We start from the raw sequence: 27132 nt of genomic DNA, 5'->3' as shown, positions 1-27132 counted from the left end.
AGAAACTACTGTCCAGAAGCAGGGAAAACTCCATCCATTGCCATGTCAGTGACTGCTTACATTCTCCAATGCTGCAGAGGAAGATGATAGAAAACCTAATGTTAAACAAATAGGAATTTTGCCTTCTTCTTACCCAGACACTAGTAATTTGCCTTTTTAAAAAAAGAGAATCCAATCAGCTTACAAAAGAGAGAACAGAGAAAGTACCATGCAAACACTTTAATCATTTATACAAACATCCAATCTGTTTTAAAACCTTGCTAAGTTCTTGGCTCCTGTAGTAGGAGGTTAATTGTACTCTTTATAAGATTGATTTCCTTTTATCTGATTTCAATTTGTTGCCTTTAAGTTAACATCTTGTTTTTGCGTTATGTGAAAGACTAAAGGAGGTCACCTAATCTACCTTCTCCATGAAGCACATTGGGGAGCTACAACTCTGTCATGTCCTTTTTATCTTCTCTAGATTCAGTGCTGCTAATTGTTCCTGCAAACACTGTTCTTGTGCACTGATGCAGTCTTTCAAGATACAAGCCTGCTGTGTTTCTTTGCAATGTGGTGATCAGAGCTGCAGGGTACTGAGGGAGGATGTGCAAAGAGGCTTCATGCCTTTTGAAAGCTGCAGGTTAATGCCATTGGGGCATCTGCTTCTTGGGGAGGACTGACTCCACCTGGGGAGGCTGCAAGAGTTTGCTTCATGGAAGAGTCCATGGTTGGGTTCCCCTAACAAAGGATAAAGTCAAAATGAATGCTGCAGTCCTGTCTAAAGACTTCAGCAATCCTAGAGAGCAAAAGGACCGATTGTTCTTTAGCCTTCCCTTTTCTTCTCAACAAACTGTTAGGAAAGAGTAGGAGCTGCTAGAGAGATAACAAGAATAACAAAAATCCCTGCAGTGCAAGATGTGTGGAGGCTCTGAGAGTCGTGGTACCATCTGTGCCTGTCTATTTACAGCCAGAACAACTAACGCCCAACTAATGGTGAAGAGAAGCAAAGCACCATGTCATGGAGACAGCTCTCTAATCTTACATAAAAGCAGCTTGCTGAAAAGCTTGAAGTGTTCAGATGGAGCGAGGAATGGTCACAGCTTACGCTTAGGAGGGTTTATTTATGGAATGGTGTATACCTACCTCTGTTTCAGTCATATCCTTTGAACAATCTCCATCTGATACTCACAGGCACATTTGTTCAGCATTTTTTCAGCAATACAAAGTGTAATACACATAAAACTCAGCATTACAGATAGATCCATGGTTACAGCAAAAGATCAGTAATGAGGGGAAAAGAAAGTAAACTGTGAAAGCAGTCTGCTTGCTTTGATTCAAAAAAATATTCCAGCATTTGGTACATACAGCTGCTGTGTGAAAAGAATAGGTGTTAGTCAAAAGGAATGAACAAGCTCTTCTGATCATACCTTTCAATGAAAATGCATTTTCAAAACAAGTATATTCATCTGAGATTAAAAAAAAATATCATTTTTGAAACACAAGGGAAACACAGAGTTAAATTCACTGTATTTACCTCAGTGGAGTTGTCCTCTGGGATAATTTTAGACCTTCTGACTCAGGTTGACTCCAGCAGGGATAAGAGATTGGATTGGAAGAAAGTACCATTTTCAGGTGAAATGGCTGCAGGGAATTGTCCACCTAATGAATGGGCAGAGACAAGGTATAATCTGTAACAGGAGACACACCCAGGGAGATGGACAATCTAGAGACAGACAGACGCAAATGAAGGAAATACAACGCAGAAAGGAAGGAAAAAGCATCTGAAGTCCCTACGCAAAGGAAGAAAGGTTCTATGTCTCTGGTTAAAAAAAGAAAAAAGTAGGTAGGGAAACAAATCAAGTTTCACTCAAACCTCAGTTTCAGAGGAACTGATACATGTAAAGAAGTCTCTGAGTAACAAAGACCTCTTTTTGCATTCACGTAAGGTATGCATTTAAGTACTCAACTTTTGCCATTGTAGATTTTAGGTGCTAATGATGAATAAAAATCAATCGAAATAACATCTGATGTGCTGAAGAGTATCAGAAGGTCCACTAATTCTCTGCTGTTCTTTCTCCAATGACTTCTGTGAAGCAGGGAATTACTTTCTCTGTCCCTTTATGTATTTTCATTTATTTACTTACTTCAGAACAGACATCTAGATCTCTAAACACTCATAAAAGTAAAATAGAAAAAGGAATAAAAAGCACAATACAAGAGAAGAACAAATGGTCACAGCCAAAACTAGGTACACTCAAATACAGTCACACGGTGAATAGAGGTATGCCATTACTATCATCTTATCAAACGTTGTGGAAAAAAAGATGAGCTTTTCTGTATTATGTTTGCTCAAAGAAACATGCTCCTGCAAGAGGCTGTTCTTTTTGCCTTCTGACTGTCAGGTTTCAAGTGATGAAGAAAAAAACAACACATTTTGCTGATAAGTTATGAGGCTCCAAAAATGTTCTGTGGCCATCCAAATGGCTGCCTAGAAACATCTCAGGAGATTTCCACCAGTCTCTGAATACTCTGATATGTACCGCCCAAACCTGCTAATTAGCAAAAGTGCCTCTGAAGATTATACCACCAAATAGATGCAAATTACTCTTCTAATTTCTTTCTTTATTACATTCCTTGTTTCCTTTAATGTTGTAATGCCTTTTTCTCCCCATGACAACAGACTAGCAATGGCTGATAACATCTTGAAAGTAATGGCTAATATTTGAAATTTTATTTTGCAGCTTCTGTCTTTTAGGGAGTTTTCTTTGACCGTATTTTTGATCTCATCCTCCTCTGCAGCTTTCTCTAGTCTTGCAAGAATTGATTCCCATTTTCTTTAGCATTTAAGCACTCTTCACTCTTGTTCTCTGCTTTCTCTTCTGTTTGTTTTTTTTTTTTTTGGTTTTTTTTTTTGGTGTGTTTTTTTTCCCCTTCATTTTTCATAGAATCATAGAATCATAGAATGCCTAGGTTGAAAAGGACCACAATGGTCATCTAGTTTCAACGCCCCTGCTATGTGCAGGGTCACCAACCAGCAGACCAGGCTGCCCAGAGCCACATCCAGCCTGGCCTTGAATGCCTCCAGGGATGGGGGATCCACAGCCTCCTTGGGCAACCTGTTCCAGTGCTTCACCACCCTCTGTGTGAAAAACTTCCTCCTAATATCTAACCTAAACCTCCCCTGTCTCAGTTTAAAACCATTCCCCCTTGTCCTATCACTATCCACCCATGTAAACCCATGTTTTTCTTTATTACTTTCTTCCCTCCAGATATGGAAAATAGTTATCAAACAAAATTATGCTGTTTCCAAATTTAGTGGAGTTGAAGAAAGGCTGCATGGCTTCACCCTGGATGTTTTGAGAGGATTTTATGTCCAGATCTTCTATCATATTTTAAGTAACAAATTTCCATGGACATCAAAGTTGCCTAAATATCTTTGAGAAACTGTACCTCTGACAAGAATGTCAATGTAGCTTGCTTGTATTGCCTAAGAAAACATCTGTTTGAAAAGGTACTGAAACAGAATGAAATGCCCAAGCTGCTAGTCAAAAACTAGTTTTGTTCAACATGTATAATATACATATCAATATGTAGGTATGAATATTACACATTATTATCAAAAGAATCAGAATATTTTATGTTCATATACGTTGTTGAATATAGTTGTTGAGTAGTGATGTTTTTCACACTTTCATTATTTTACAAAGTTAAGGTCCCAGTAACATAAACATCAGCGTGGGCAGCAGCAGCAGGGAAGTGACTGTCTCTCTGTACTCAGCCTTGGTGAGGCTGCACCTTGAGTGCTGAGTTCAGTTTTGGGCTCATCACTGCAGGAAAGACATTGAAGCCCTAAAGCGTGTCCAGAGAAGGGCAACAAAGCTGAAGGGTCTGGAGCACAAATCTTATGTGGAGCGTCTGAGGGAGCTGGGATCATTCAGTCTGGAGGACTCAGGGGGGACCTGATCGCTCTCTACAGCTGCTGAAAGGAGGCTGTGCTGAGGTGGGTCGCCTCTGCTCCCAGGTAACAGTGATGGGATGGGAGGGAATGGCCTCAAGTTGTGCCAGGGGAGATTTAGATTGGACATTAGGATACACTACTTCTTCGAGACAGCGGTCAGGTGCTGGCACAGCCTGCCCAGGGAGGCGGTGGAGTTACCATCCCTGGAGGTGCTCAGGGAATGTTTACATGTTGTACTGAGGGACACAGTTTAGAGGGAAATATTGGTGATAGGTGAACAGTTGGAATGGATGATCTTGGAGGTCTTTTCCAACGTTGGTGATTCTCTAAGATTCTATGATTCATTTATTATACAAGTTCAGATGTCCATAACTATTCAACTGTCTACCTTTTATACATCTGTGTTCTTGGCACGAATACATCTGGCATCCAGCAAATATTCCTGCTTTTGGCACTTCTTGGTTGTCTCTCCTTTTGCAAGCCAAAGGTAAGGATAGTAAGTGCAGGAGAAGATTCATACTTTTCTTTTGTTAATGTTCAAAATTAAGCACAAGATGAAGCACTGTGGCATAGCTACCCAGATTCTACCTGGGTGTGTGATCAGTGGAACTGAATGTCCTGTGTGGGCTAGTGTAGAAGAATGTTTCAAATAAAGACACTCAAATTGTACTCTAATTTTTCCGTGGAAGAGGATGCAAAGATATTCCTTTGTTTAATGGGCCAGTATATACCAAGTGTATGTTATAAATTTAGTAACATCAACGTAGGTTTCAGCATACTGCCAAAAATATACCGAATACTATTACAATGGAGAGAGAAAATAAAAGCAGAACATAATCTGATGGCAAAATGAGATATTCTCGTATCCATCCAATTCAACAATTTAATCACTGAATAAAACCGAAATAATTTGTGACATGGACACTAAATATTTGCTTATATACACCACAGAAGTCACAGCATGAAGAGAGATGTCTCATTGCAAGAATCAACATAAAAAGCACTGGCTGAACTTCAGAAAATGATCAGGAAATTGTAAAAGATAGAGATTCAGTGTTTAGCAAATCCCCTTAAATACTGGGGAGTATTGCCATGAACATGCAGTATGGCATGGCACGACAGAACAGAGCTGAGGGCAGACAGACACCTCCAGATAGTAGGTGACTGAGAGCCCCAGGAAAGCCGTGAGAATCAATGTTGTCCCTGGGTGGCACAGCTGGAGACAGGAGAGAACATCTTGACACAGAAGATGTACACTTGGTAGCAGCTTGACCACCCTTGGAAATCTTCTCCAAGTCAAACTTAGAGTCCTTTAAGTGATCTACTGTATCAAGCTGCCGATCTGTTTGTGAGCAGAGACTGAGAACCTGCACTCTTCTGAATCAGAAGGGCAATATCATAACGTGATTCTCCTCACAGACAAAGCATGTTGTGTAATTATTGGCGTTTGGTTTTTTTGTTCGTTTTTTCAAAACTAAGGTCTACCTACAGTGAACACAACAGGCTATCTTTGATTTCCCTGTCCTTTCGTATTTTCCCTTTAACCAGAAACAGTCTAATGTTAGACTGGATTCCTCAGTTTTGTTGTTTGCATTGTTTTAAATCTATTGTTTTGTAATGTTACCACATACGTTTCCAACTTACTAACTATAAATAGAAAGTTTTCCTTGCTGTGTCCTGTGCAGTTACTGTAATTGCTCAAGGTTGAATGACTGGTGGTATTCATGGAAATTTCGTGGAACAGTATAAATACACAACAAGAGACTCATAATGTAGGAAAACTCCAGATGTGCCCATCAAAAATGCACAAATATAGGCATGTTTTGAATTAGACTACTTCTTTGTTTCTGGATCTGACAGCAAGGTATGCCCAATGGCAGAACGGAATTTGTGCTTATTATAGATACTGTTTCCTACCCTGAAGAAAGGGACTAAAGTTTAGGAGTGCATCTTTTGTGCTCTAACCCAGCAGCAGCTCAGCACCATGCAGCTGCTTGTTCACTCCCCTTGGGTGAGATGGGAGAGACAATCAGAAAGAGAGAAGTGCAAGAACTCATGAGTTGAGATAAAGAAAATTTACTAGATAAAGCTGGAGGTGCACACGCAAACAAAGCAAAACAAGAAATTCATTCACTGCTTCCCATCAGCAGGCAGATGCTCAGCCACTTCCAGGAAAGCAGGGTCTATCAAGCATTTCCTGGGAAGACAAATGCCATCACTCCAAATGTCCCTTTACTTCTCAGATATACTGTTCAGCAGAACAGTGTATGGTATGGGATATCCCTTTGGCCATTTTGGGTTAGCTATCCCGGTTCTGCTCCCCTGCAACGCCTTGTACAGCCTGAGCCCCTTGCAGGCAGAAAAATTCTTAGCTCTGTGCAAGCACTGCTCAGCAACAACCAAAATATTGGTGTATTATCAACACTATTTTCATCAAAAATCCAAAACTCAGTATTATATGAGCCTTTATGATTAAAATTAACTATCCCAAAGTCTGCACAGAGTCTAAAGAAAAACATCAATGAGTGGTTGGGCTTCACATCCCTAGAAGCCTTGCTAAAATATATATGCTCCATCTGAATGCTGTGACTCTTGTCATTTAATGGCCCAACACACATAGAATCACAGAATCACAGAATTACTCAGGTTGGAAAACATCTTAAAGATCATCAAGTCCAACTGCAACCTAACCATACTACTCTATGGTGACTCAACCACCTCTCTGGGGAGCCTATTCCAGTGCTTAACAACCTTTCTGTAAAGAAGTTTTTCCTGATATCCAACCTAAACTTACCCTGAAGCAACTTGAGGCCATTTCCCCTCATCCTGTCACCTGTCACCAGTGAGAAGAGACCAATCCTACTCTCTCTGCAATCACCTGTAACTTGATATCTCCGTGTGTACCCTTAACAATCCAATACTGTAGTGCCCTCAGTGACTCAATACACTTATTTCTCCAGGAGGAAAGAAAGACCTCAAACAGCAAGCCGAACTTCAAACAAAAGCCATTCAGGGCAAACCAGCATGTGAGCTTAAGTGGTAGGTAACTCTGAGCCCTTTATCAGCAAGTCATGTTGTTAACATGTTCATCTGCCACACCAAATTGCAGGTTTAATATCCTTGAATTCCATGTGAAATTAAAAAACAATAACAACAGACAACGAAAACACAACAAATGGCAGTCATACGAAAAAGAGTAAGCTATAGAAACACTGACATTTTATGAGGCTTCTAAACCAGAATTTAGGGTTTACTTCTAAGTTCATGTACCTGGGCAATGTTTTACTTTAACCCTCTTTCTGCCATGAAATTTCCCTATCTTCAGTAGAAGTTCTGAGTCATCAACAGAAAAATAAGTGCTCTCTGGAGACACTTCTCCTTCCCGTGGGGACAAGACAAGCTCTTCCAACCTGAGATTTCATCTCCATCAAAGCCCATTTCTGGCCCTGTTTTGCTTTTGTGAAGCCACTTCTGATTCACTGCCCAACATGGTGGGAGCACCATGCCCTGTGGATCCTCCTAATGCTCCGTGCCAACCCATGGCAAGGGCAGGGCAGGTCTAAGCTGTGACTGGTGGCTCAGCAAACAGAAAGCTGAGCTGCAGAATATCAGGCACACAGCAGGAGACCACAAGTATTTAAACAATCCTTGGAAATTAGCTAGCAGGTCTTTTATTTTCAGCAGGGAGAGAATCATACACTGTTATCTTCCTCCTCTTGTGTTCACCAGTGCCATGCCTGATTTATGCTGGGACAAGTGGAGAAGACCTAGTCCAAATATATATAGTAACTGGCAACAGTGTGAGCTGGTTTACTTCTCATCTCCTCAGCCCCCTCAGCTTTCCTGTTCCTTTTATGATTCCTCTTTCTTAAAGGAAGAAAACAGCCCCAGCTGCAGCTAGGGCCTGCTGAAAGTCTGCAAGTCTTGGGCCATGAACGATGGCATTTCTTGATGGGCAAAGATGCAAGGAGGTCTTCAGCTCCCCTGCTCTTTCCACAGATTTTTTCCATCTGACCCCTCTGCAGCAGCAAAGCAATCAAAGAAAATGAAGCAATAGGAACTAATTTAAATTGTGAGAGTTGATTAGGAAGTTTAGGAGCGAGAAATAATTTGACAGGGGGAACAATTTGATTGGATTTAAAATTCTGTACCATAATGGGCTGTGTGGGGGTTGTAATTACTCCTGAATAGTGGGGATGTAGTCGGGCAAGGAGAAAAAGGTGTTTCTGCTTTGCATGTCTCCTGTGAGGTGCTGAAAGAGAAGTCTCTTTGGCTGCTGACAGCGAGCCCATGGATGCTGCAAGTCATGGCTACTTTGACAAGGAGCTCCTCTTGCAGGTGGGAGGGAGCACACATCTTACTGACCACGTACCACAACTGCACCTTCACATTTCCCACCCATTTTTAGAAACGTTCAGCAAATACTGACTGAATGCTACAGTGCTCCTGAAGTCTTTACTACTTCTGCCTAAGAACTCAATAGTTGTAGAAAGCAAGCTTGCCTTCCTTATCAGCTCAAAATATTGTTCCTAGAAGAAAACCCTTGTCTGCACTAACCCCAGGCTCCCAAATGTAATGAAGTAAAGTATTTCACAATGACCTTTTTTTTTTTGAAGTTCATTATCTTCCTTCCTAAGGCAGAGGATTGATGAAAGAAAGAAAAGGTTCAGATATTTTCTGGATTCTTCCCTGGGACAAGTTATAACTTTAATCAAAAATGCTTCTTGGGAAGATGGCTGAAGAAGAAGCAAAGGCTCTATTGGTGCCCCAAAAAGAAAAGCCATTCTCTTCAAGGAGAGCTATGCATGTGTGGCTTATATGTTGTTTTCTCAGATTTTATTTGGAACCATAAGCTGGAATTATGTTTATTTATTTTAAGGAGAAATTCAGGATTGCACTTCCCATTCAGAAAAAAAAAAAAAAACCAAAAAAAACAAAAAACCACTGCTGAAAAAAAACCCAGTGGTTTCAATTACTGTGTGCCAGCCATGGTGGTATCCCCGGTACTGGCAGGAAGCTGTGCTGATCCACAAACAGCCCTTACATCACCAAGTTGCTCTACCTACACAGCCTGCTCCTGCTCTGCAGCAGTTTGCAGCTGCAGTGAAGGCATCGTACAGTCTCAAGTGTCTTTTTTAGACAGGTTGGCTCATGCAAAGAAAGCAACACCAGGCTCTGGGATTAACCATCCAGTCTGGGAGATTGTACCTGTGCTGAAAAGAGCATCTGGTGATCTAATTTCAGTGTAACTCCCCATTCAAACCATGTACGATATATATATATATATATATATAATTATTATTAATTATTTTTTTGTTGGGGCTAATTTTCTTCACTTACAAATGTGATATTTCTGGGTAGTACCAGCATCTGTCTGGGAATGAAGAACAGCTAGCATAATTCTGCTTACTTTGAGTGCCTGTTCAATGGAATCAAGCAGCAAAGTCACCCAAAAGACCTCTGAAGAAATTACAAAAAGCATACAAGGCAACGACAGCTATGTATTTTGTCTTTCAAGAATGTCAAACGCATTTCAGATTTCTTAGTCTCCCTAAATATTTTTGATGATTTCTGTCCTAAATCTGCTTTCCTGCTATCATCTGTTTCTCTATAGCTAAGGCCAACAGTCACAACTCCTCTCTGCTGGCACACAGTAACCTGGTAACACTGGTAACCTGTCAGGTCATTCTGGATGTAGCACTGATTCCTACATTGCTTCTATCTGTTTATCTAACTTATAAAGTTTGGTACCTGCGGGCAATAGTGATTAGGCCTGTGATAACCATGCTTACTGCATTTTTCTTTTTTTTTGCCTAGAATTGTGTGTATTAGTGACACACATCTGCAGGATCTACCTGTGAATCCCTTCGCTTCATGAGGAGATGGCTCACTGATTCCACATCCAGCAGAATACTGCTATCACAGAAGGTACCAAAGTGGCTTCTCAAGTAATCTGGTTAAGCCAGTCCAGTGAAGATTTAAAAAATATGACTTACATAAAAGGTTGAGCTCACATCTCTACTCATAAAGCATCATAAGTGAGTGCAGTATTGGACTGCATTCAAATATTTGGTGTGACAGGTGGGCTATAGATGTTTAAACAGATGGATTTTCACAAGCTCATTCACATTCAGTTCACTATACTAAACATGATACGTGAACACAAATACATGACTTACAACCAAATCCAGGGGATATGGGTACCATCAATGGATGCTTGTCTCTCTCAGTGGTGATGAGGCCTCCAGAACAGGTTTTCTTTTGAAGACCATGTGAGTAGGTGGCTGACAGACACCTCTAGAAAAGAAATAATGACATTAAGACATAAGGTTAATTCCTAACGTGAGCATTAATGTTATACACTATTATCCAAATTATAATTATATAAATAAAAAATTATATATCCAGATCTGCTATATTGGGATGTCTTACAAAAACTGACTTAGCTTTCTTACAGATACTGGCACTGACTACTTCTTAATTTGGCCATTATTAGCAGCTTAGCAGCTTAGTGAGGAGTCACTCAGGTGGCAGCAGATTATCCAACACTCAGTGTTTAAATAATTACAAAATTACAAGTTCTTTACTGCTAATACAGAAGGCTCCACAGATTAAAAAGATCAGAAATAGGGGAAATTTCAATTCAGCAAAATGTGACCTTCCAGGAACATAATTTATCTTGCTAAATACTCAACACAGTATTTCCACTTCATTTTCTGTGGGTTTTTTTTGCCTCTCCAAGGTGTCGGGTTAACCACAAGGAAATTTAAGTTAACACAGTCTTTTATAGTCCATCAGGGAAAACTATTCCAGTGAAATATCATTCTTTCCTCTTCTGTAAGTCAGTAACAACCAAATACAGCACATTCTGTGACCTCTTTTCAAAACACTGACATAATTCAAGCTACTTCCTCATGAAAACAAAGAATAAAATTAAGAACATGCCAACATTCTCGAATTAGGTAAATGAGCTCAGGCTGCAGAAGTTGTACCTGACTTTCCATGTCTGGGATTACTCAATAAATACTGGACTGGACAAATCAGACATACGAAACTAATACAAGCTGAGTAAAATCTGGGTTCAGATTCTTACCTCATTCACCCTCCAGAGTTCAGCTCCCAAAAGCTCAGCTGGGAAAGGGACTGACTAACTGAACTGTTACGAGGAAACACAAAAAGCTCTGTTCATGACAAGCCCTCTGCATGTTATAGAGAACTTTAATTTGTCGTGGGGCACAGATGGTGCTGCAAAATTGTAGGAATACAGTTTGGAAAAAATTCAGCACTGAAGGGTCAAGTTCTTTTCTTGAGATATGAATTCAATTTTTGTCATAAGCCCGTTGCAGAGGCAGAGCTATGGGCTATCAATAATAGATCACATAGCTTGAGTTGCAGTTTGAATTTTTGGGAAGAAAGTTATGATCAGAGAGAAAATACTTCTTATTTCATGGGAGCAAATGTATCAGTGCGTCCATAATGGCTGCTTACAAAGAGGCTCTTCCTCTTCCCAGTCAGACACCAGCTACCTTCTGAGAGATACAGGTATGGAAGGCCCCTTCACACCTTCCCTGCAGGTTACAGCCCTTGAACAGAACTTCATGTCACAATACATAATAGAAGTGGAATAAATATCGCATGATAAAATGTTCAAGTGACACATCTGAATGATCCACAAACAGCACTGTCATCTTTTTTACCCTTATAAACCCGGGATGTTTCCAACCATACACCAAAAAATAGTACTTCCAGTTCTGCTGCACCACTGCAGTGCCTGCCTTTCACCTTCTGCATTGTTGAGGTAAAAGCAAGAAAGACAAATCTGTTTTGGTTTGTCTATGGGATAATTACATGAGCCTTATGTTAAGTATGCAGAAAATATCCATTTTGTTTAATGTTTTGTTAAATATTTAGATCCAGAAGAAATAGGACAGCTTCAATCATGTTTCTGAATGACCTGGGCACCACTGCAGCCCCCACTGGGATAACAGCTCAGTTGCTAGATACATAATTCATTTTTTATCCTGCCCAGTCCCCGATGCATGCAAAGGTTAAAAAAGATATAATTAGTCTGCTCTGTTCCCACCTCTGGCCCACACAAACCCTGTCTTTTATTCAACCTGTCACTGTTAGCAGCATTATCCAGGTCTCCTGAAAAGAGACAGCAATGAAAAAAAATTATGGTAATTTAATTCAGAATGATCTTTCCTTTGTAGTTTGCACATTACTTTTGAGATACATCTATTAATAACCTGTAGGAATCAGCTTCTATTTACGTAGCACTTTTCTTCCCAAAGGGTCTGTAAGCACTCTGCTAACCTTAGGGATCATTTCATTCTTTCCTGACAGATAATGCTCAGTTTCATCTTTATGGCAAACTTCAGGCAAAAGATAAGGACAGAAGATTAGTGAGCCAACTCAGTTCTGCAGAGCACCACAGCTCCCGAAGTGGACAGCTGTGATCTGGCAGGAGGTGTCCTGCTCTACACAGGTGTTACTCCAGTGCCTGAGTCTCATTTTGTCCTTCTCTCACTGCCAATCCTCCCTTGGTGGTACAGAATGAGCTCCAGGAACCAAGGAGGTCCTGCCATTCCTCTGTGGTGTTGTTCCCAGTTACCACTCCATCAATTGTAGACCACATTTTGACCAACATCTAGGATCTTGAAGGAATAAACTGTTCAACTTAACGAAAGTACGAGAAACCTATGGGAATGCTAGGGAGATAAATCCTTCATGACTATTACTGTTATTCTTCTAGATTATTTAGACTGCAGGGGCACCCACAGATGCCACCAGGAAGTTGTATCTCAGTGCATCCAGGCAAAGGAAAAGAAGTACAAATTGAAGTACAGGAAATTGCACTTAAATATGTAGGTCACTCTGAAAGTAATGCTTCCTTTTTATTTCCATGGAAACTACAACAGGTACCAATAACACTATTTGGTAGAGCAAATTTTCTCTACCAAACACTACAAAACACTATTCTTTAACATGGTCACCACTATTAGCTATGCATTTTCACCAGTGATGAACTACAACCTTCATGCTGCACTCCTGAAAATCTGCACCAGTTGTGCATGGCTGTCCGGAACACAGTTTGTCTTCCATGTCATTGTCACAAAAGCTGAAACACACCCACCCACTGCCTCACTGTGCTTATATCCCACTGCTCAGTCTCCATAAATATTCATCAAGTGTCAATGAATGTCAGTGAGTGCCATTTTTTCTGCTTGGAGGAATTAAATTCCAACACCTTTGTTTCAAACACTCTTCCATGTCAGACACCACTTTGTCAGACTGCCCCTCTGCTGCCATCTGTCACATGGCATCAAAATGTAAAGGAATACTGGCAGAAGGTTCAAGCTCCACTGCCATACTGCTAACATCTGGCTCTAACACTGTGGACCAACATAATAAGGTAGGAGGCATTATTTATAGAGCAGCCTTTATACAAGAAAAATCATTTTACTGTGAGGGCGGTCAAACACTGGCACAAGTTGTCCAGAGAAGTTGTGGAGTCTTCATCCTTGGAGAAGATACAAGTTGACACAGCTTTCAGCAGGTGTTCTCCAGTGGTCCCTTCTAATTGATGCTGTTTTGTGATTCCATATTCTTATACAGAGCAAAATGCAGGACACATTCCTAGGTGTTGTGGTGATAGGTCAAAGAGGGAAGAAGCAGTGGCAGAGCAAAGCATCCTGTTTTTCCTATAGTAATAAGTCATTTTAAGCAAGAATTGGGATTTATGGAAGGGCTAGCTGGGATGGCCCATCCACTAGACCATTCTGGGGACAGAACATGGAGGTCAAGCAATTGCCTTCTGTTCAAAGCTCTATTGTTACAATGGGCTTGAACGTACTGCATGTCTGAGTCTTCAGTGGGAAAATGAGAGAAGACATAAAAATGAGAGAAATGGGAAAAGATAAATTTTCACGTGAACATAAGAATGTCTGTGATGGACTGAACCATCTAGCTTTATTTCATGCTTCTGACATGTGCCTCGTAACCAGTCCACATTGTAAATATGATATTTATGTTCTGTTTATATGTATATGTATGTGAAATGTATGTATACAGTTGGACTGGATGATCCTAGAGGCCTTTTCCAACCTTGGTGATTCTGTGATTCTGCCTCAAGTATAGCCTGTCAACTCTTAAAACAGGCTAGTAGACTACCTATAAATGAGATCACAGCCAAAGTTACCATCCATAAGCTTTTCTAGTGCCTTTTGTTTTCAGTCTTAGCACAGTGGAAATAGTACATTAAAAGGGCTAGAATAATCTGACCATAACAGAGTGACCAAGAGTGAAACCTTTATAAAAGTTCTTTCATGCAGCACTAATAATCAGTGTGGTGTCAGGTATTTAAATGAGCTTGAGGTCTATAAAGTTGGCACAAAACATAGCTTGGCCAAGATCAAACCATTTTGTCACAACTTGTCACTTCCAGTTTTGATTTCAATGACATAACCCTTTCACTCTTTCAGGGTTTCTTTTTTGTGATCTTGTAGAAATACTTAATAAAATACAACTACTTTTGATGTTATTGCTTGATATTGGCTTTTGTGTGCATTATCTTCTGTATTTTGCATTAAATAATAGAGATAATATATATCAGAATATTGCAGATATGTGGCATTTGAAACATTAATTTTATGGAAAGTCTTAGCAAAATTAATCAAGATAATACAGTTGGCAGAACGTAGCTTTTGTTATTGATGTACTAATAGTAAGCTAACTCTTTAAAATCCATGCTGTTATAGCTTGGAAACAAGCATCTTCAGAATTTTAACATCCTGAAGCATTTTATTTTTCAGTTCTACCTCAGAATGACTGCATATTCATTTAGTTAATGTCAGAATTGTCTGTGGAAGAGGCCTCAGTCCAAACCAGTTCTGATTACAGTAAATAAGAATTTACACAAAAGAAGCACTGCCTTGAAACTATTTTTGGACATTGCCTTTGAAGATTCCATTTGCAAGCATACCTCAAGCTCCTCTTCGTTGTTAGCAGTCATACAAGAAATCCCAGTTCTGCTCTCATGTCAAATTTCTTTCCAGTACAAAGGACTGTCACAGGGCCTTGTGTCAGTTAAACCTCAGCTTTGAGTTACACGAGTAATTTTGCTTAAATTACATCATTTGGTTTTTACCATTGGGAAAATCTCTATAACATTTATAAATCTTTGATAGTAAAGACACTATTTTGAATAATAAAATAATGCTAAATTATTAACCACATTCATCTTCGCTGATCAGCAGAGCCTTAATAAGTCCTGTTTATCAAACTCATTTTTGTTCCTTACGTGTGAACTCGAGGGTACAAAATTATGGAGCAAAAATCACAGCGTTTGTGAACTCCCTAGAGAAAACCAGCTATCGGTGTACGTGACAACAGGGAGAACAGCTGGAGAGCCTAATCCCCACCTCCTCCAACCACACAAAGCCCCACAATTTTGGCAGACTGACTTAAGATTTATAATGCTCCTCACTTCTCCCTAATTTTGTCACTATATCACTATATATGTCATTAATTTTGTCTGGTTTTCTCTGAAGACACAAACATATTTATTTATTTAATTTTTGGTTTACACGTGACTCTAAGCTCTGCATTTTCTCTTATGCAATTACCAGTTTAACGAGCAACTACCTTCACTCAACAGTTCTGCAGCTTCCTTATTATTGCTGTCAACAAACCAAATCTCGCTGTATGTGAGAAGCAGAGAGAAAAAAAGTGAGATGAAAAAGCCCCTAAGCTGTGCTCTTTGTCTCATGCAACCAGCTCTCCAGCATTTCCATGTAAGTAGAGTTGCTGGCAGAAAGTGAAAATAAATCGTACTGGTCATTTCACATGCTGAGAAACATCTAAGCTGAAGCCCCCGTTACACTGTTTTGGAATTGGTAGTTACAAATCATAGAAAAGGAGGACTGGCAATACTGGTCCAGGTAAAAAAACCATCCTGTCTGAGGAACATTCTGTGACGTCTAAGTATGAGAATCAAGGTCTAGCCTTCTGAGCAAGGATTGGGTATTGCACAGTACAAAAACAAAACCTGTTACAGATCGAGACAGAAAACTGAAAGTCCAAGATTAATGATGTTTTCTTGTTAAGTTGTATGTGATATGGCACTGTACATTAAAGAAGGATCTGCCATTTATTTGAAGGAACCTCACAACAGGCCGTGATCAATGGATGGGCAGGGCATCCTGTGTCAGCAGATACCAGTGTCAAGAGGAACAAATCCAATTCAAACAGCAGAAGCATAGAAAAAAAGCTAAAGGGAAGGAAATTGAAGAATTTCTAAATTTGGAATTTCTAAAACAGAATGTTCAGGTAATCTTGCAGATTTCTAAGCAAGCTGCTTCCTTGTACAGAGAGAAATACGCTCCTTTTTCCTCTGGCATTGTACATGTATGTATTCAGTAGATCTGGGAAAGCAGATTCTGATCTAATCTGCTATTTGCAGATGGTATTGATCTGGCACGAGAAGGAAAATTTAGCCAATGAGTATTTTATGGCAAGAATGAAAACTAATTCAACATTCACATACACAGACAATACAGTACAATAGAAATTATATTCTTATATGGCATTAGGCTACTTAAAATATTACAATCTCTCTATTAGGTTGTCCTCTTCATTCTAGTGGTCCACTGATGTCAGCTTCCCTGACTATCACTGAACATGAAAATTCCATAGAGACTAATTAAATTTTCCCGACTTGTCGTAAGAATACAGGGGATTATTTTTAAATCCTATTTTTATTTCTGTGGTTTTATCTAACCACAATGGATAAGATATGACCAAAGGCACAACTGTACCTATGTCACCTTCTCATAACCAAGTCTTTCTCTAGGATTTGGGAAGTATACACCAGAGCCTGGAAACCAGGGGACCATGGCCTTTCTTTTGGAGATTTATCAACTGCAACAGGATAACTCTGAATCCATAGCATACGGGTATAGGAGTGAAGAGAAGGAGTGACTTCATTCATAGCTAGAACTCAAGAAGCCTGTATATGGTTTTGACAGACGACCACATGCCAATCTTTCTGAGAAGATAAAAAGGCAATTGACATCTCTATGTACTCCACATTGATGTAGAAAAAAAGGGCCAAGGAGAAATGCAACAATGCGGATGATGGATTTACATTTATGAGTAACAGCAGCAACTAACATGAGAGTGTGATCAAGAGATCCCACTGCCTAACTTAAGATATGCATCTTAGGGCTGTGTCCCAGCCTGGGGCCCCCAGCACAGGAAGGATGTGGAGCTCTTGGAATGGGTCCAGAAGAGGGCACTAAGATGATCAGAGGGCTGGAGCACCTCTCCTACTAGGAAAGAGTGAGGGAAATGGGCTTGTTTAGTTTGGAGAAGAGAAGGCTCCAGGGAGAGCCTTCCCAGTACTTGAAGGGAGAATATAAACAGGAGGGGGAATGGCTGTTTACGAGGGTGGAAAGTGATAGGACAAGGGGGAATGGTTTTAAACTGAGACGGGAGGTTTAAGTTAGATATTAGGAGGAAGTTTTTCACACAGAGGGTGGTGAAGCACTGGAACAGGTTGCCCAAGGAGGTTGTGGATGCCCCATCCCTGGAGGCATTCAAGGCTGGATGTGGCTCTGGGCAACCCAGCCCACAGCACAGGGGTTGAAACTAGATGATCATTGTGGTCCTTTTCAACCCAGGCCATTCTATGATTCTTTGTATAGTAAAAAACCCAGTCAGGCCTTATAAACTCTGTTATTTCACTGAAGAGCCAGGCAGACAACTTCAGGGACTATAATCTCTACTTGCTCCATGATTATTACTTCACAGAATGAGTAGGTAATGCTGACTGAAAATCATTGTGTTAGAGAGCAAGTTGTTCACACAGTGTGTGTTTTCGACATATCACCTGCTTCAGAATATTAAGAACATTAGCATGAAAATAGAAACTTTTCTTTCTGAAAAGCCCCTATTTGTTGCTTGTTCCATATATCAAGTTTAAGGGCTCAAAACTGCATTTGTTCTTACTTGTATAACCCCTCCATTAAGGATTTGGTCCTTGATATCATGCATAATGGCATTTAAGAGTGCAAAGGTCCTGCTGAAAGCAATCAGTGGCCTTGTTCACATCCTGGCTTTGCTGGATTAGGTCAAAATGTCCATTGAAAGTTAGAAATTAAATCTCTAACTCCCTTGATTTTCACGGAGTTTAGCAGAGGTATAACAGAAATGCCAGAATGCTATTCTTGGGTTTTGAGCTCCTAATTAAAGCTTACACAATTGTTCCATACCAATTGCGGCCATTACTGGGAAAGCAAGTAAGTGTGAACTAGAGAGTTCCCCAGAAATGAAGAACATTTTACTTTTTTAAAACCCAAACGCTATCTAACCCAGAAATGGCTGACATTTTTTTCAGCCTGCCAGCTAAAACTCAAACTGTCTGCTGTTTGCAAATCACGGTGATGATTGACTGATCATGGAACAGGAAACATTACCACCTTCTCTTTGACATCTCGAGACTGCTTCCCAATTCAAGCCATCACGTTCACTGTGTGTGCTTGGATGACTCAGCCCTCCTCTCTGGCATTGGCTCTTCCAGAAAGAGTTAATGTGGTTCTGCTGACTCACGGAGGCAGATGAATCTCTTTTCTCAGTTTGATAGACAGGAAAATTGTCTCATAGGCAAGAGATCCCAAACAAGGGCACACACGTGACCAGTATGCACATCACTGCAAGTGGTACCCACGTGCTGCTTGAGAACACAAGGGTCTCCAACTGAGCACACCAACAGCCAGAGCAGCTCTGGGAGTTCAAAGCTAAGGTGTGGATACACAGTGTGGAAGCAAGGAGGAGCTTAGTTTTCACTGCTAATTTTATTGATGATGTTGATGCTTTAAATGTCACTGATCTGTTTCATGCAGCATCTCCAAAGTATTATAATTCCTCTCAGCTTGCTTTGCCAAAGCTCCCAGCCAAAGCCTGTGCATATTCTGTATTCTAATTTCTTCTCTGTCTAGAGCACCTGGAACTGTCTCAAGTTCATTTATTTGGGCACATCATTTTGAGTTTTCCACAGTTATCTTTCCACTGCTCCATCTGCAAACTCCTTGTTCTCACTTTCAAAGCCCTTCACAATTCGATCACGCTTCATGCCACTCTGGGTATTTCTTACCCTTCCAGAAGACACACCCTTGCTTTGTCAATTGCAGCCTTCATCGTTGCTTCTCTAGCTTTATTCTACATTTCCCCAACAAAAATCAACAGTGAGAACAGTAAAGTTGCAACTGTAAGTACCCTGCTAATAACAGACAGGCAGAGAATGGTCAGGGCTGCACGTCGACTCAGGAGCTGCACACGGAATCTGTATCACAACCCCTCAACTTGCTTTCTGGAAAAGTTCTTTGGGATACAGGCTGTCACTGACAGCATTTTGCATTTGTACATCTTCTGTGCAATATGGCAAACTAACTCCTTAATTAACTTGTGAACTACCTTTCTTCGTCTCCTATGCAAAAGCATCACTGTCCAAGTATCTCATAACCTCACAGTCAACGTGATTTTATATTTTAGAGCTGTGCTTTAAAGGCACAGAGAAATTGAGGCAACACTGGAACCCGACAGGAGCGCCGAACCCATACTTCCTTAGTATAGAACAACACCAGATTTCTGTGCCTGTCTCCCTTTCCAGTACAGAGATAAATAACAGTAAACACAAGCCCTAGGGCCATATTCAGAAATGGCTGGGAAACACTCAAAGTATTTGCAGAACTAAATGCTTTCTGGGGAGCTATTTTTCAGTGTGTTGTTACAGTAAATGTTTAGATTTTCCGAAGACAACCTCATAAAACGGTCATTAAGCAGCGCTATTTTATGTACAAATATTTTGCAGAACAATTTAATATGTAATCACACAAAATGTTCTCACATGCCTTGTACCTTCACAAGCATCAGCATTAACTACCGCTTTAGCTAATATCTCTTTTCTTTCAAGAATAGCTGTGACAAGCCAGGGATTGCTCAGAACAACAGGGGGTTACTCAGATGTTCAGAGCATAGAATCATAGAATGGCCTGGGTTGAAAAGGACCACAAAGATCATCTAGTTTCAACCCCCCTGCTATGTGCAGGGTCACCAACCAGCAGACAAGGCTGCCCAGAGCCACATCCAGCCTGGCCTTGAATGCCTCCAGGGATGGGGCATCCACAGCCTCCTTGGGTAACCTGTTCCAGTGCCTCACCACCCTCTGTGGAGCATCTGAATTATCTCCTTTAACAGAGGGGAGGGATGGATTTGTGCTTCATGAACACACAAAACTTGACATGGTCAAAACTACCCTGCCATGGCCTTTAGCAACCTGGCAGAAAGAAGTCCCAAATCCTGCACAGACCATTTAATTTGGATTCATTACCTTTATGATTATAGTAGATCATACATTTGCCAGTTTCATCCCAAACTCCAGCACAAAGATAGATTTACTGGTGAAGTAAATACAAGACCAGATAGTACTTATAAGTACAAACTGTACTTACAGTCAGGTTTCACCAGTAGAATTTAAAATAAGTGTGGTAGTTACAAGACAAAATAAATACAGTCCAGCTATAATTCAGCTGAATCTTCCCTAAACTTTAGAAGTTCAGATGTGAGAAAGTCTCCTGTGAACAAGGGCTTTATTCAGCCTCTTAGTGGAAACAAGGCATGAACGGGAGTCTAGACTTCATAGAACACTGCTTCAGGTCAAAACCTGTTGTAAAAATACTGCATTGTACAACTGAAATAAATGAAAGTACAGCATCTCTAACTCCACAAGCAGACTAGATCTAACCAACCTACATTTTGTGATTACCTATAACCAATCTGGTCCAGTGCTAAGATCACCTTCACCCATGGAAGTGCAAAGCTTGCTCTTTGGACCACATCTCTCTTATGTCTATTCCTACAGATTTCTTTCCGATTTAACTTTGTATAAAAGCCTCAACCTATATACAGCATGCTAGAAAAAAAGAAAAAAAAAAAAAAGCTTTGGAAGTCTATTAATACATTCCCTTTAGCAATCTCTGCATATATTTCACACCTAGATTTGATGCAGTCTTTTCAGTCTGTTCTAGCACAACACAGTCTACCAGAGCTCTGGATATGAGCTCCAAAGTACTCCTTAAAACGTAGAGAGGCCTTATCCTGCAGCCCCACTATCTTACTGATACCACTTCATGTTCTGAACAACGCTTCCCTGATTTCTAGCAAATGTATTTGCAGCTGGATTAGACCTTGCAGCAAATGCCATGGATAACTTTCCATTGTGGATTTAGATTTCTGATGGTAGTTGCTTTCTTTCAGTCCACACGTCATCAGTTGTGTGGTTTGCACACAGCCCCACTAGAGCCCATTTCCACATGCTGGCTGAATACCCTTAGTCAGGCCCTCACTGCTGACACACTGCACTCCCTCTGTTATGCTGGTACAGGAGTGTGAGGGTTATCTGGAAAAAGGGCTTAAGATGGAGCTGAAAACGCTTACCATACTTTGATGAAAAACTGCATGTATTCCAAAAGTATGCAGAAACACATCTGTGTTTGCATAACTGAGAGGGTGGTGTGGAAGTTTTATCTGCTGCACATAGACACGAGTTTCAGACGATGAGCATTTCATACAATGAGCTTTGCTGAGACTGTGTGTGCTGGCTCCTCTGGAGAGATTATGCCCTTGTTCTCAGCCTGCTTGCCAACTGGCTGCTCCCCCTGTCTGGGCTTCTGATAGCCACGTAAACAGTGCTACAGAACACTGCACTTGTTTCATGCAGTGCACAATCTCTGTTTTCTGCAGATAAATCTGACATGATGTAGCAATAACAAGACACTTGTTCATCCAGCTCCGATGATGAGTTTCAGCGGCCCCACTGCAAATAACTTCTGACAAATCCACAAGAATGCCAAGCGAGGAGGAAATAAATGAAGGTTCTAATATACTGTCCCCACCAAAAAAAAAAATTAACAAGCAGTAAGGAAACATTCCTTAGCTCCTTGCTCAACCAGCAAGCTACATATTCTCAACCACTGTTCAACAAGTCTATCCCACAACTATCATAAGGTATCACTCACACTACTCTGAGGTTCTCCTTTCTCCCCCTACATTCACTACAAAACTGTTAGCCAACCAAGACTTCTAAATTACATCACAGAAACATTTTTCCTCTGCTTGGCATCTCTTAGAACAACCCCCAGGATGACTGGATCCTACTTTCACAGAACTGAAACTGCTCTTTTCTGAGAGGAGTCAATTACCAACTTCTTCCTCCTGACTCTGCTTCCCTCTTCAGCTGCTGACTGTAAAATTCTCCTTATTTACCTGGAACTTTCACACAGATTGGTAACACACTGCCATACCTACTTGCTCCTAACAGCTTTTTTTTTTCCTGTAATTGACAGCACGTGTCTTCCCACTGAAAAATATGCTCATATGTAACGTTATATCTGGTATCCAAAATTCCTTACTCTCTACTTTCCCCATCTTCCCTCCCCTTTCAGACAACCTCCAAAGTGCACCCTTTGTCAATAAGAGTTCCACAGTTCTTCCCTTTTGTCAGTGCAGATCAGGGTAGGTGTGTCCAATTGAGGAAGGCCTGCCATCACAAGCTTTTCACTTGAATGCAATTAGGGAGTTGCCTACTGGAATCTGTATCTGCTTGGGGTCAGCTTCTACTAGCTGCAATGAGATCCTCATGAGATGCAGTTTTAACAGCACTTGGGCAGAAATACTTAGTCCTTATTTCATTTCACAAGCAATGCTTTATTAAAAGTCCTTTGCAAAATGGTTATTATTAAAACGACTCTCAAAGATTCTGCTTGTCCTTTGCTATCAGTCTTCGTCCTCCCAACAGCTCTGTGTTCTGTCTCATGACACTCCTACTCCCTTGTTACTTTACTATTCCCTTTTAAGATTTCATGATTATAGCCCACTTCACACCCTCTACCACACTGACAAATGCTGATGTGACCTCTGGCACGTATCACCATCGTAGTTATATCCACAGCATCAAACCTACAAGATCTACAACACGATCCGTCTCTGACTTGTGGGTCACCTTTGGCCACTCAATTTCTTTATGCTTCTGCCTTCCCAGCCATAAAACAACTGCGTTCTTTGATATTTATGGATGAAAACCACAGAACAGAGTGTACTACTTAGAAGAAGTTTTCAAGAGTGCTGCAACCTCACTGAATGACTGAATCCATGCCAAGATTAATTATATCTGATAGACCTATCAATTAAATATTTGCAAAGGGTCCTGCTGGTCGATGGCTATCAACTGCTGATCTAACACACTTTATTCTTGTACCTGCTTGCTCAATTATTCCTTGATGAAGAGGAACAGATCTGAAGCACCCATGCATCTCCAACCTCAGATAAACGGTCCTGTTTTAATTCTTCACCATGGTAGTCCAAGCGATGCTAAACGGATCTAACATTCCTGTGGCAGGTTATCTTTCTTTTCAGGAAAAGAAATATAGCTCAACTCTTCCTTTCCAAATGCCTTTTCAAATACCCCTGGCAGCATTCAGTTGGGTGCTGGGAGTTCTGACCAAAAGAGCTGAAGCTCTGCCTGAGAATGTTTCCCACCCACACATTGCAAGTGTTCAGGAGCCAATCTTATTTATGAAGTTTAGTTTGATTTCCAGTCCTTTGTGCCAAAATCCCAATGAGATGTGATTTATACACAAGAGTGGTTGCAGAATTTTGGTATTATCTGCTACAGACCAATACACTCATTTCAACTATTTTGGGGTCAACAGACAAGCTACGACATAAAAACTGGTAGCACAGAAGTTTGGATACAACAGAGGGCATCAAGAGATGCAGATACACATTCAAATGACAACAAAAAGTATCAGAGATCTCTTGAATAGAAGACATTGAAACAGAGCTGAAAATTGCATTAACTGTATTGTCACAACTGAACAAGAACGCACTGGAATCAGACAGCTTGCTTTGGATGCTTCATCAGGCATGCTGCTCTGCAATAAGCCAAACTAAGAACCCAGACAAACAATAAACATCTGGTAGACAACACCCTTTGGACTGATCTGGAATCAAATATGAATCAGTTCTGGTGCTTGGGTCTCTTTTGCATAGAAAGCAAGCAATTCCGTGTTTTCTCATGATATATCAGGAAAGACTTTGGAGACAGAACTGATTCACTGCATTCATTCATGCTGAACTATAGCAAGTGTAAAATTTACTTGCCAGCCTCATTCACTACCACTGCTCAGCTGAAATAGTTGAGACTAATATTGCATTAACTCTTCCTCCAAGTAAGAGCGTGCCCGTGTGCACCCTCACCGTGAATCTGACAGGGGACCAATGCCAGCCTCGAAGGAGCGAGGGCCCTATGGAGTACTATTCTACTGTTTACATCAGTTGTCCCATACGTACTCGGGACCTATTTTCTGTACTGATTCCTCCACTCAATTTCCGTTTTTGTCTTTAAAAAAAAAGGGGGGGGGGGGGGCTACAAAGGCAGAGAAAAGAATCGTAGTCCTGGACACTTGCCAGGAAAACGTAACTCTATCCCCACCTCACAGCCCGAGGCAAAGGCTGTGAACGTTCATCGTTTGTGACAGACCCGCTGTGCCCCTTCCCGAGGCTCTGTGTCAAAGAGTAACGCTACAGCAGCACAGAGTGACAAAACGAGCCGGGGTACCGAGACTGACTGCAACCTCCCGATTACAAAGCAGCCTTCTGAAAAATGCACAGAAGTCCCACAGCTAGCTTAGCCACTCGGTGCCTCTGCGCTCCTTGGGACGCGCTTCCACGCTTCAATCCGTGCGGCGGGGCTCGGCAGGGCAGCACGCGGCGGACGGGAGTGCCACGGCCGCCGGCTGCGGAGCGGCTCCCGGTTCCGAGCCCGGATCGCCGCAGCAACGCGGGAGGTGCCCGAACACCGCACTGCATCCCACGGCTTAACACCGCGTTTCCTCTGAAGCGAAAAAGAAAGCGTGTAAATTCGATTCCTAGATGCGATTCCTTCCCACCTGCTGCTCCCACCCCATCGTTCGCGTAGCGGCCTCTTTCCCCCTCCCCTGGCTCCGGAGCAGGGAAGAAGACGCCAGGAAGGGCAGCTCCCGCGAAGCTGCCCTCGGGGCCGGCAGAGGAGGAACGAAGGGACCCGCGGGCTCGGGCACGGCGGGCTGCCCGCCCGCCCGCCGCGGCTCCGCTCCGTGCCCGGGGCCGGCGGGGCGCCGGGAGCCTCGGCCGCCCGCAGCGGACGAGGAGGGCCGAGGGCCGCCCCGGCCCGTGGGCGCCGCCCGCGAGGCTCCTCCCGCCCGCCGGGAGCCGCCGGGCCGGGCCGGGGGCGGAGGAGGCGGGGAGGGGGAGCCGCTGCCGTCACCGAGGCTCCCGGCTCGCTCGGCTCGCCGCCGCGGCAGCCCCAGCCCCGCTCCCACCCCCTCGCCCGCCCCCACCCTCCTTCCCTTTCTCTCGCTCTCTCGGCGAGAGCGGCGTGCCTCTTCTCGCAGGTGGCAGCCGGCAGCGCCATGCGACCTCCCGTTCCTCCTCCTCCTCGCCTTCCTCTCCGGCGCTAAGTCAATGCCATGCTGCCGCTGCTCCTGCCGGCGCTGCTGGCCGCCTGCCTGCCGCCCTGCCAGGGCTGGAGCCCCTCGGCGGCCGCCGGCGGGCAGGAGGAGCAGGAGCTCTTCTCGCCGCCTGCCAACTCCTCCTCCCGCTCCCCGGCCGGCCTCGAGATGGACCTCGACGGGGCAGCGAGCAAGGAGGACGGCGGCACAGCCAGCCCGGGCACGCCGGCGACCCCCAGCCGAGAGCCGTCCCCTTCCGCCCCCACCTCCTCGGGGCAGCAGCAGCAGCAGCCGCGGCTCCAGCAGCCTCAGCTCGCCGAGGACCCGCACTGCAATATCAGCGTGCAGCGGCAGATGCTGAGCTCGCTGCTGGTGCGCTGGAGCCGCCCGCTGGGCATCCAGTGCGACCTGCTGCTCTTCTCCACCAACAGCCACGGGCGGGCCTTCTTCTCCGCCGCCTTCCACCGCGTGGGGCCGCCGCTGGTCATCGACCACCTGGGGCTGGCGGCCGGCGGCGCCCAGCAGGACTTGCGGCTGTGCGTGGGCTGCAGCTGGGTGCGGGGCCGCCGCGTCGGGCGGCTGCGGGGCTCGGCGCCCCAACCCCAGCCTCAGCCCCAGCCTCAGCCCCAGCCCGCCGCCGCCTCCTCGCTGTCCTACCCGCCGGCGGCCGAGCCCGGCCAGTACTGGCTGCAGGGGGAGCCGCTCAATTTCTGCTGCTTGGATTTCAGCCTGGAGGAGCTGAAGGGCGAGCCGGGCTGGCGGATGAACCGTAAGCCCATCGAGTCCACGCTGGTGGCGTGTTTCATGACTCTGGTCATCATCGTGTGGAGCGTGGCCGCCCTCATCTGGCCGGTGCCCATCATCGCCGGCTTCCTGCCCAACGGCATGGAGCAGCGCCGCAGCGCCGGCACCGCCGCCGCCGCCAACAAGTAGCCATCCCGGGGACCCCCGTCGTTCGTCGTGTGGTGTGAGGGACGCGGGCGGGCCGGGCTGTGCGCGCTGCCCCTCCCGCCGCGTTTGTTCTCGTGTGAAGCGTGTGAAGGTGCGCCGCGCGAGCGGCCGCTGAGGGGATCCGCTGCCCCGCGCCCCTCGGCCGCGCCGCCGCCACGACCGCATCCTGTGTGCTCGTTTTGTACCTTTAATAACCGTTTTAAATCAACTTTTTAGTAAAAAAGAAAAAAAAAAAAAAAAAAGCGTTCCCCTCCAAAATCTACGCGGAAAATAAAAGACCCTCCCGTTCAACCGCATTTGTTGTAGTCGGCAGCTTTTCTTTGTGTGTATGAGAACAGTCTGAGCCGGTCTTCTCGTTACTTACAGCAAGGGATGTCTCTGCTGGCGGGTCTAGAACTGAAGCAGTGCGTCTGTTGTAATTGCTGAAGTTGAACGAACCTTTTCCACTGTATTTCCCTGCTGAGGTGGTGTGTGTTTATTACTGTATCTCCACGTTATTTGGCTTTTAATACAGAGGTTTCCTTCAAGAGCCTCCTAAGACTTTTGTGAGTTTGTTTGCACCAGGATGGATGTGAGAGTTCAGGCAACCTGTCTCCAACCTGCCCTCAAAGCTCATCTTTCCCCGTGAGAGGCTGTTAGTGGGGTTGGTGGTGAAAAGGGGAGCTGTAAGTCCTTTCTGAATGGTGTTTGTCC

At 43.2% G+C, this 27132-nt stretch overlaps 1 protein-coding gene and 1 long non-coding RNA gene across 3 annotated transcripts in view; one reads left to right on the top strand and one right to left on the bottom strand.

Annotated features, from left to right (window-relative positions):
- Positions 1–25003, bottom strand: part of LOC149917422 (uncharacterized) — a 49283-nt gene extending 24280 nt beyond the window's left edge. The window contains exons 1-3 of one of the 2 annotated variants that reach the window (XR_016467438.1): positions 24949–25003; positions 10120–10237; positions 1517–1641 (exon numbers count right to left, since the gene is read on the bottom strand). This is a non-coding gene — a long non-coding RNA (uncharacterized LOC149917422). Of the gene's footprint in view, positions 1–1516; positions 1642–10119; positions 10238–11033; positions 11617–24948 lie in introns of those variants that run through there. The other variant, XR_016467439.1, reaches the window with a different exon arrangement.
- A 363-nt stretch (positions 25004–25366) lies between these two features.
- On the top strand, positions 25367–26692 carry TMEM158 (transmembrane protein 158). The gene has a single exon (XM_031590027.2). It carries the CDS (start codon positions 25507–25509, stop codon positions 26419–26421), a length of 915 nt encoding a protein of 304 aa, XP_031445887.1. The 5' UTR covers positions 25367–25506; the 3' UTR covers positions 26422–26692.
- Positions 26693–27132: the final 440 nt, after the last annotated feature.

The sequence above is a fragment of the Phasianus colchicus genome, chromosome 6, assembly GCF_987193195.1.
Source record: "Phasianus colchicus chromosome 6, bPhaCol1.hap1.1, whole genome shotgun sequence".
NCBI lineage: Eukaryota > Metazoa > Chordata > Aves > Galliformes > Phasianidae > Phasianus > Phasianus colchicus.
The sequence above is the reverse complement of the archived record's forward strand: the minus strand, read 5'-3'. Positions and strand labels throughout refer to the sequence as shown.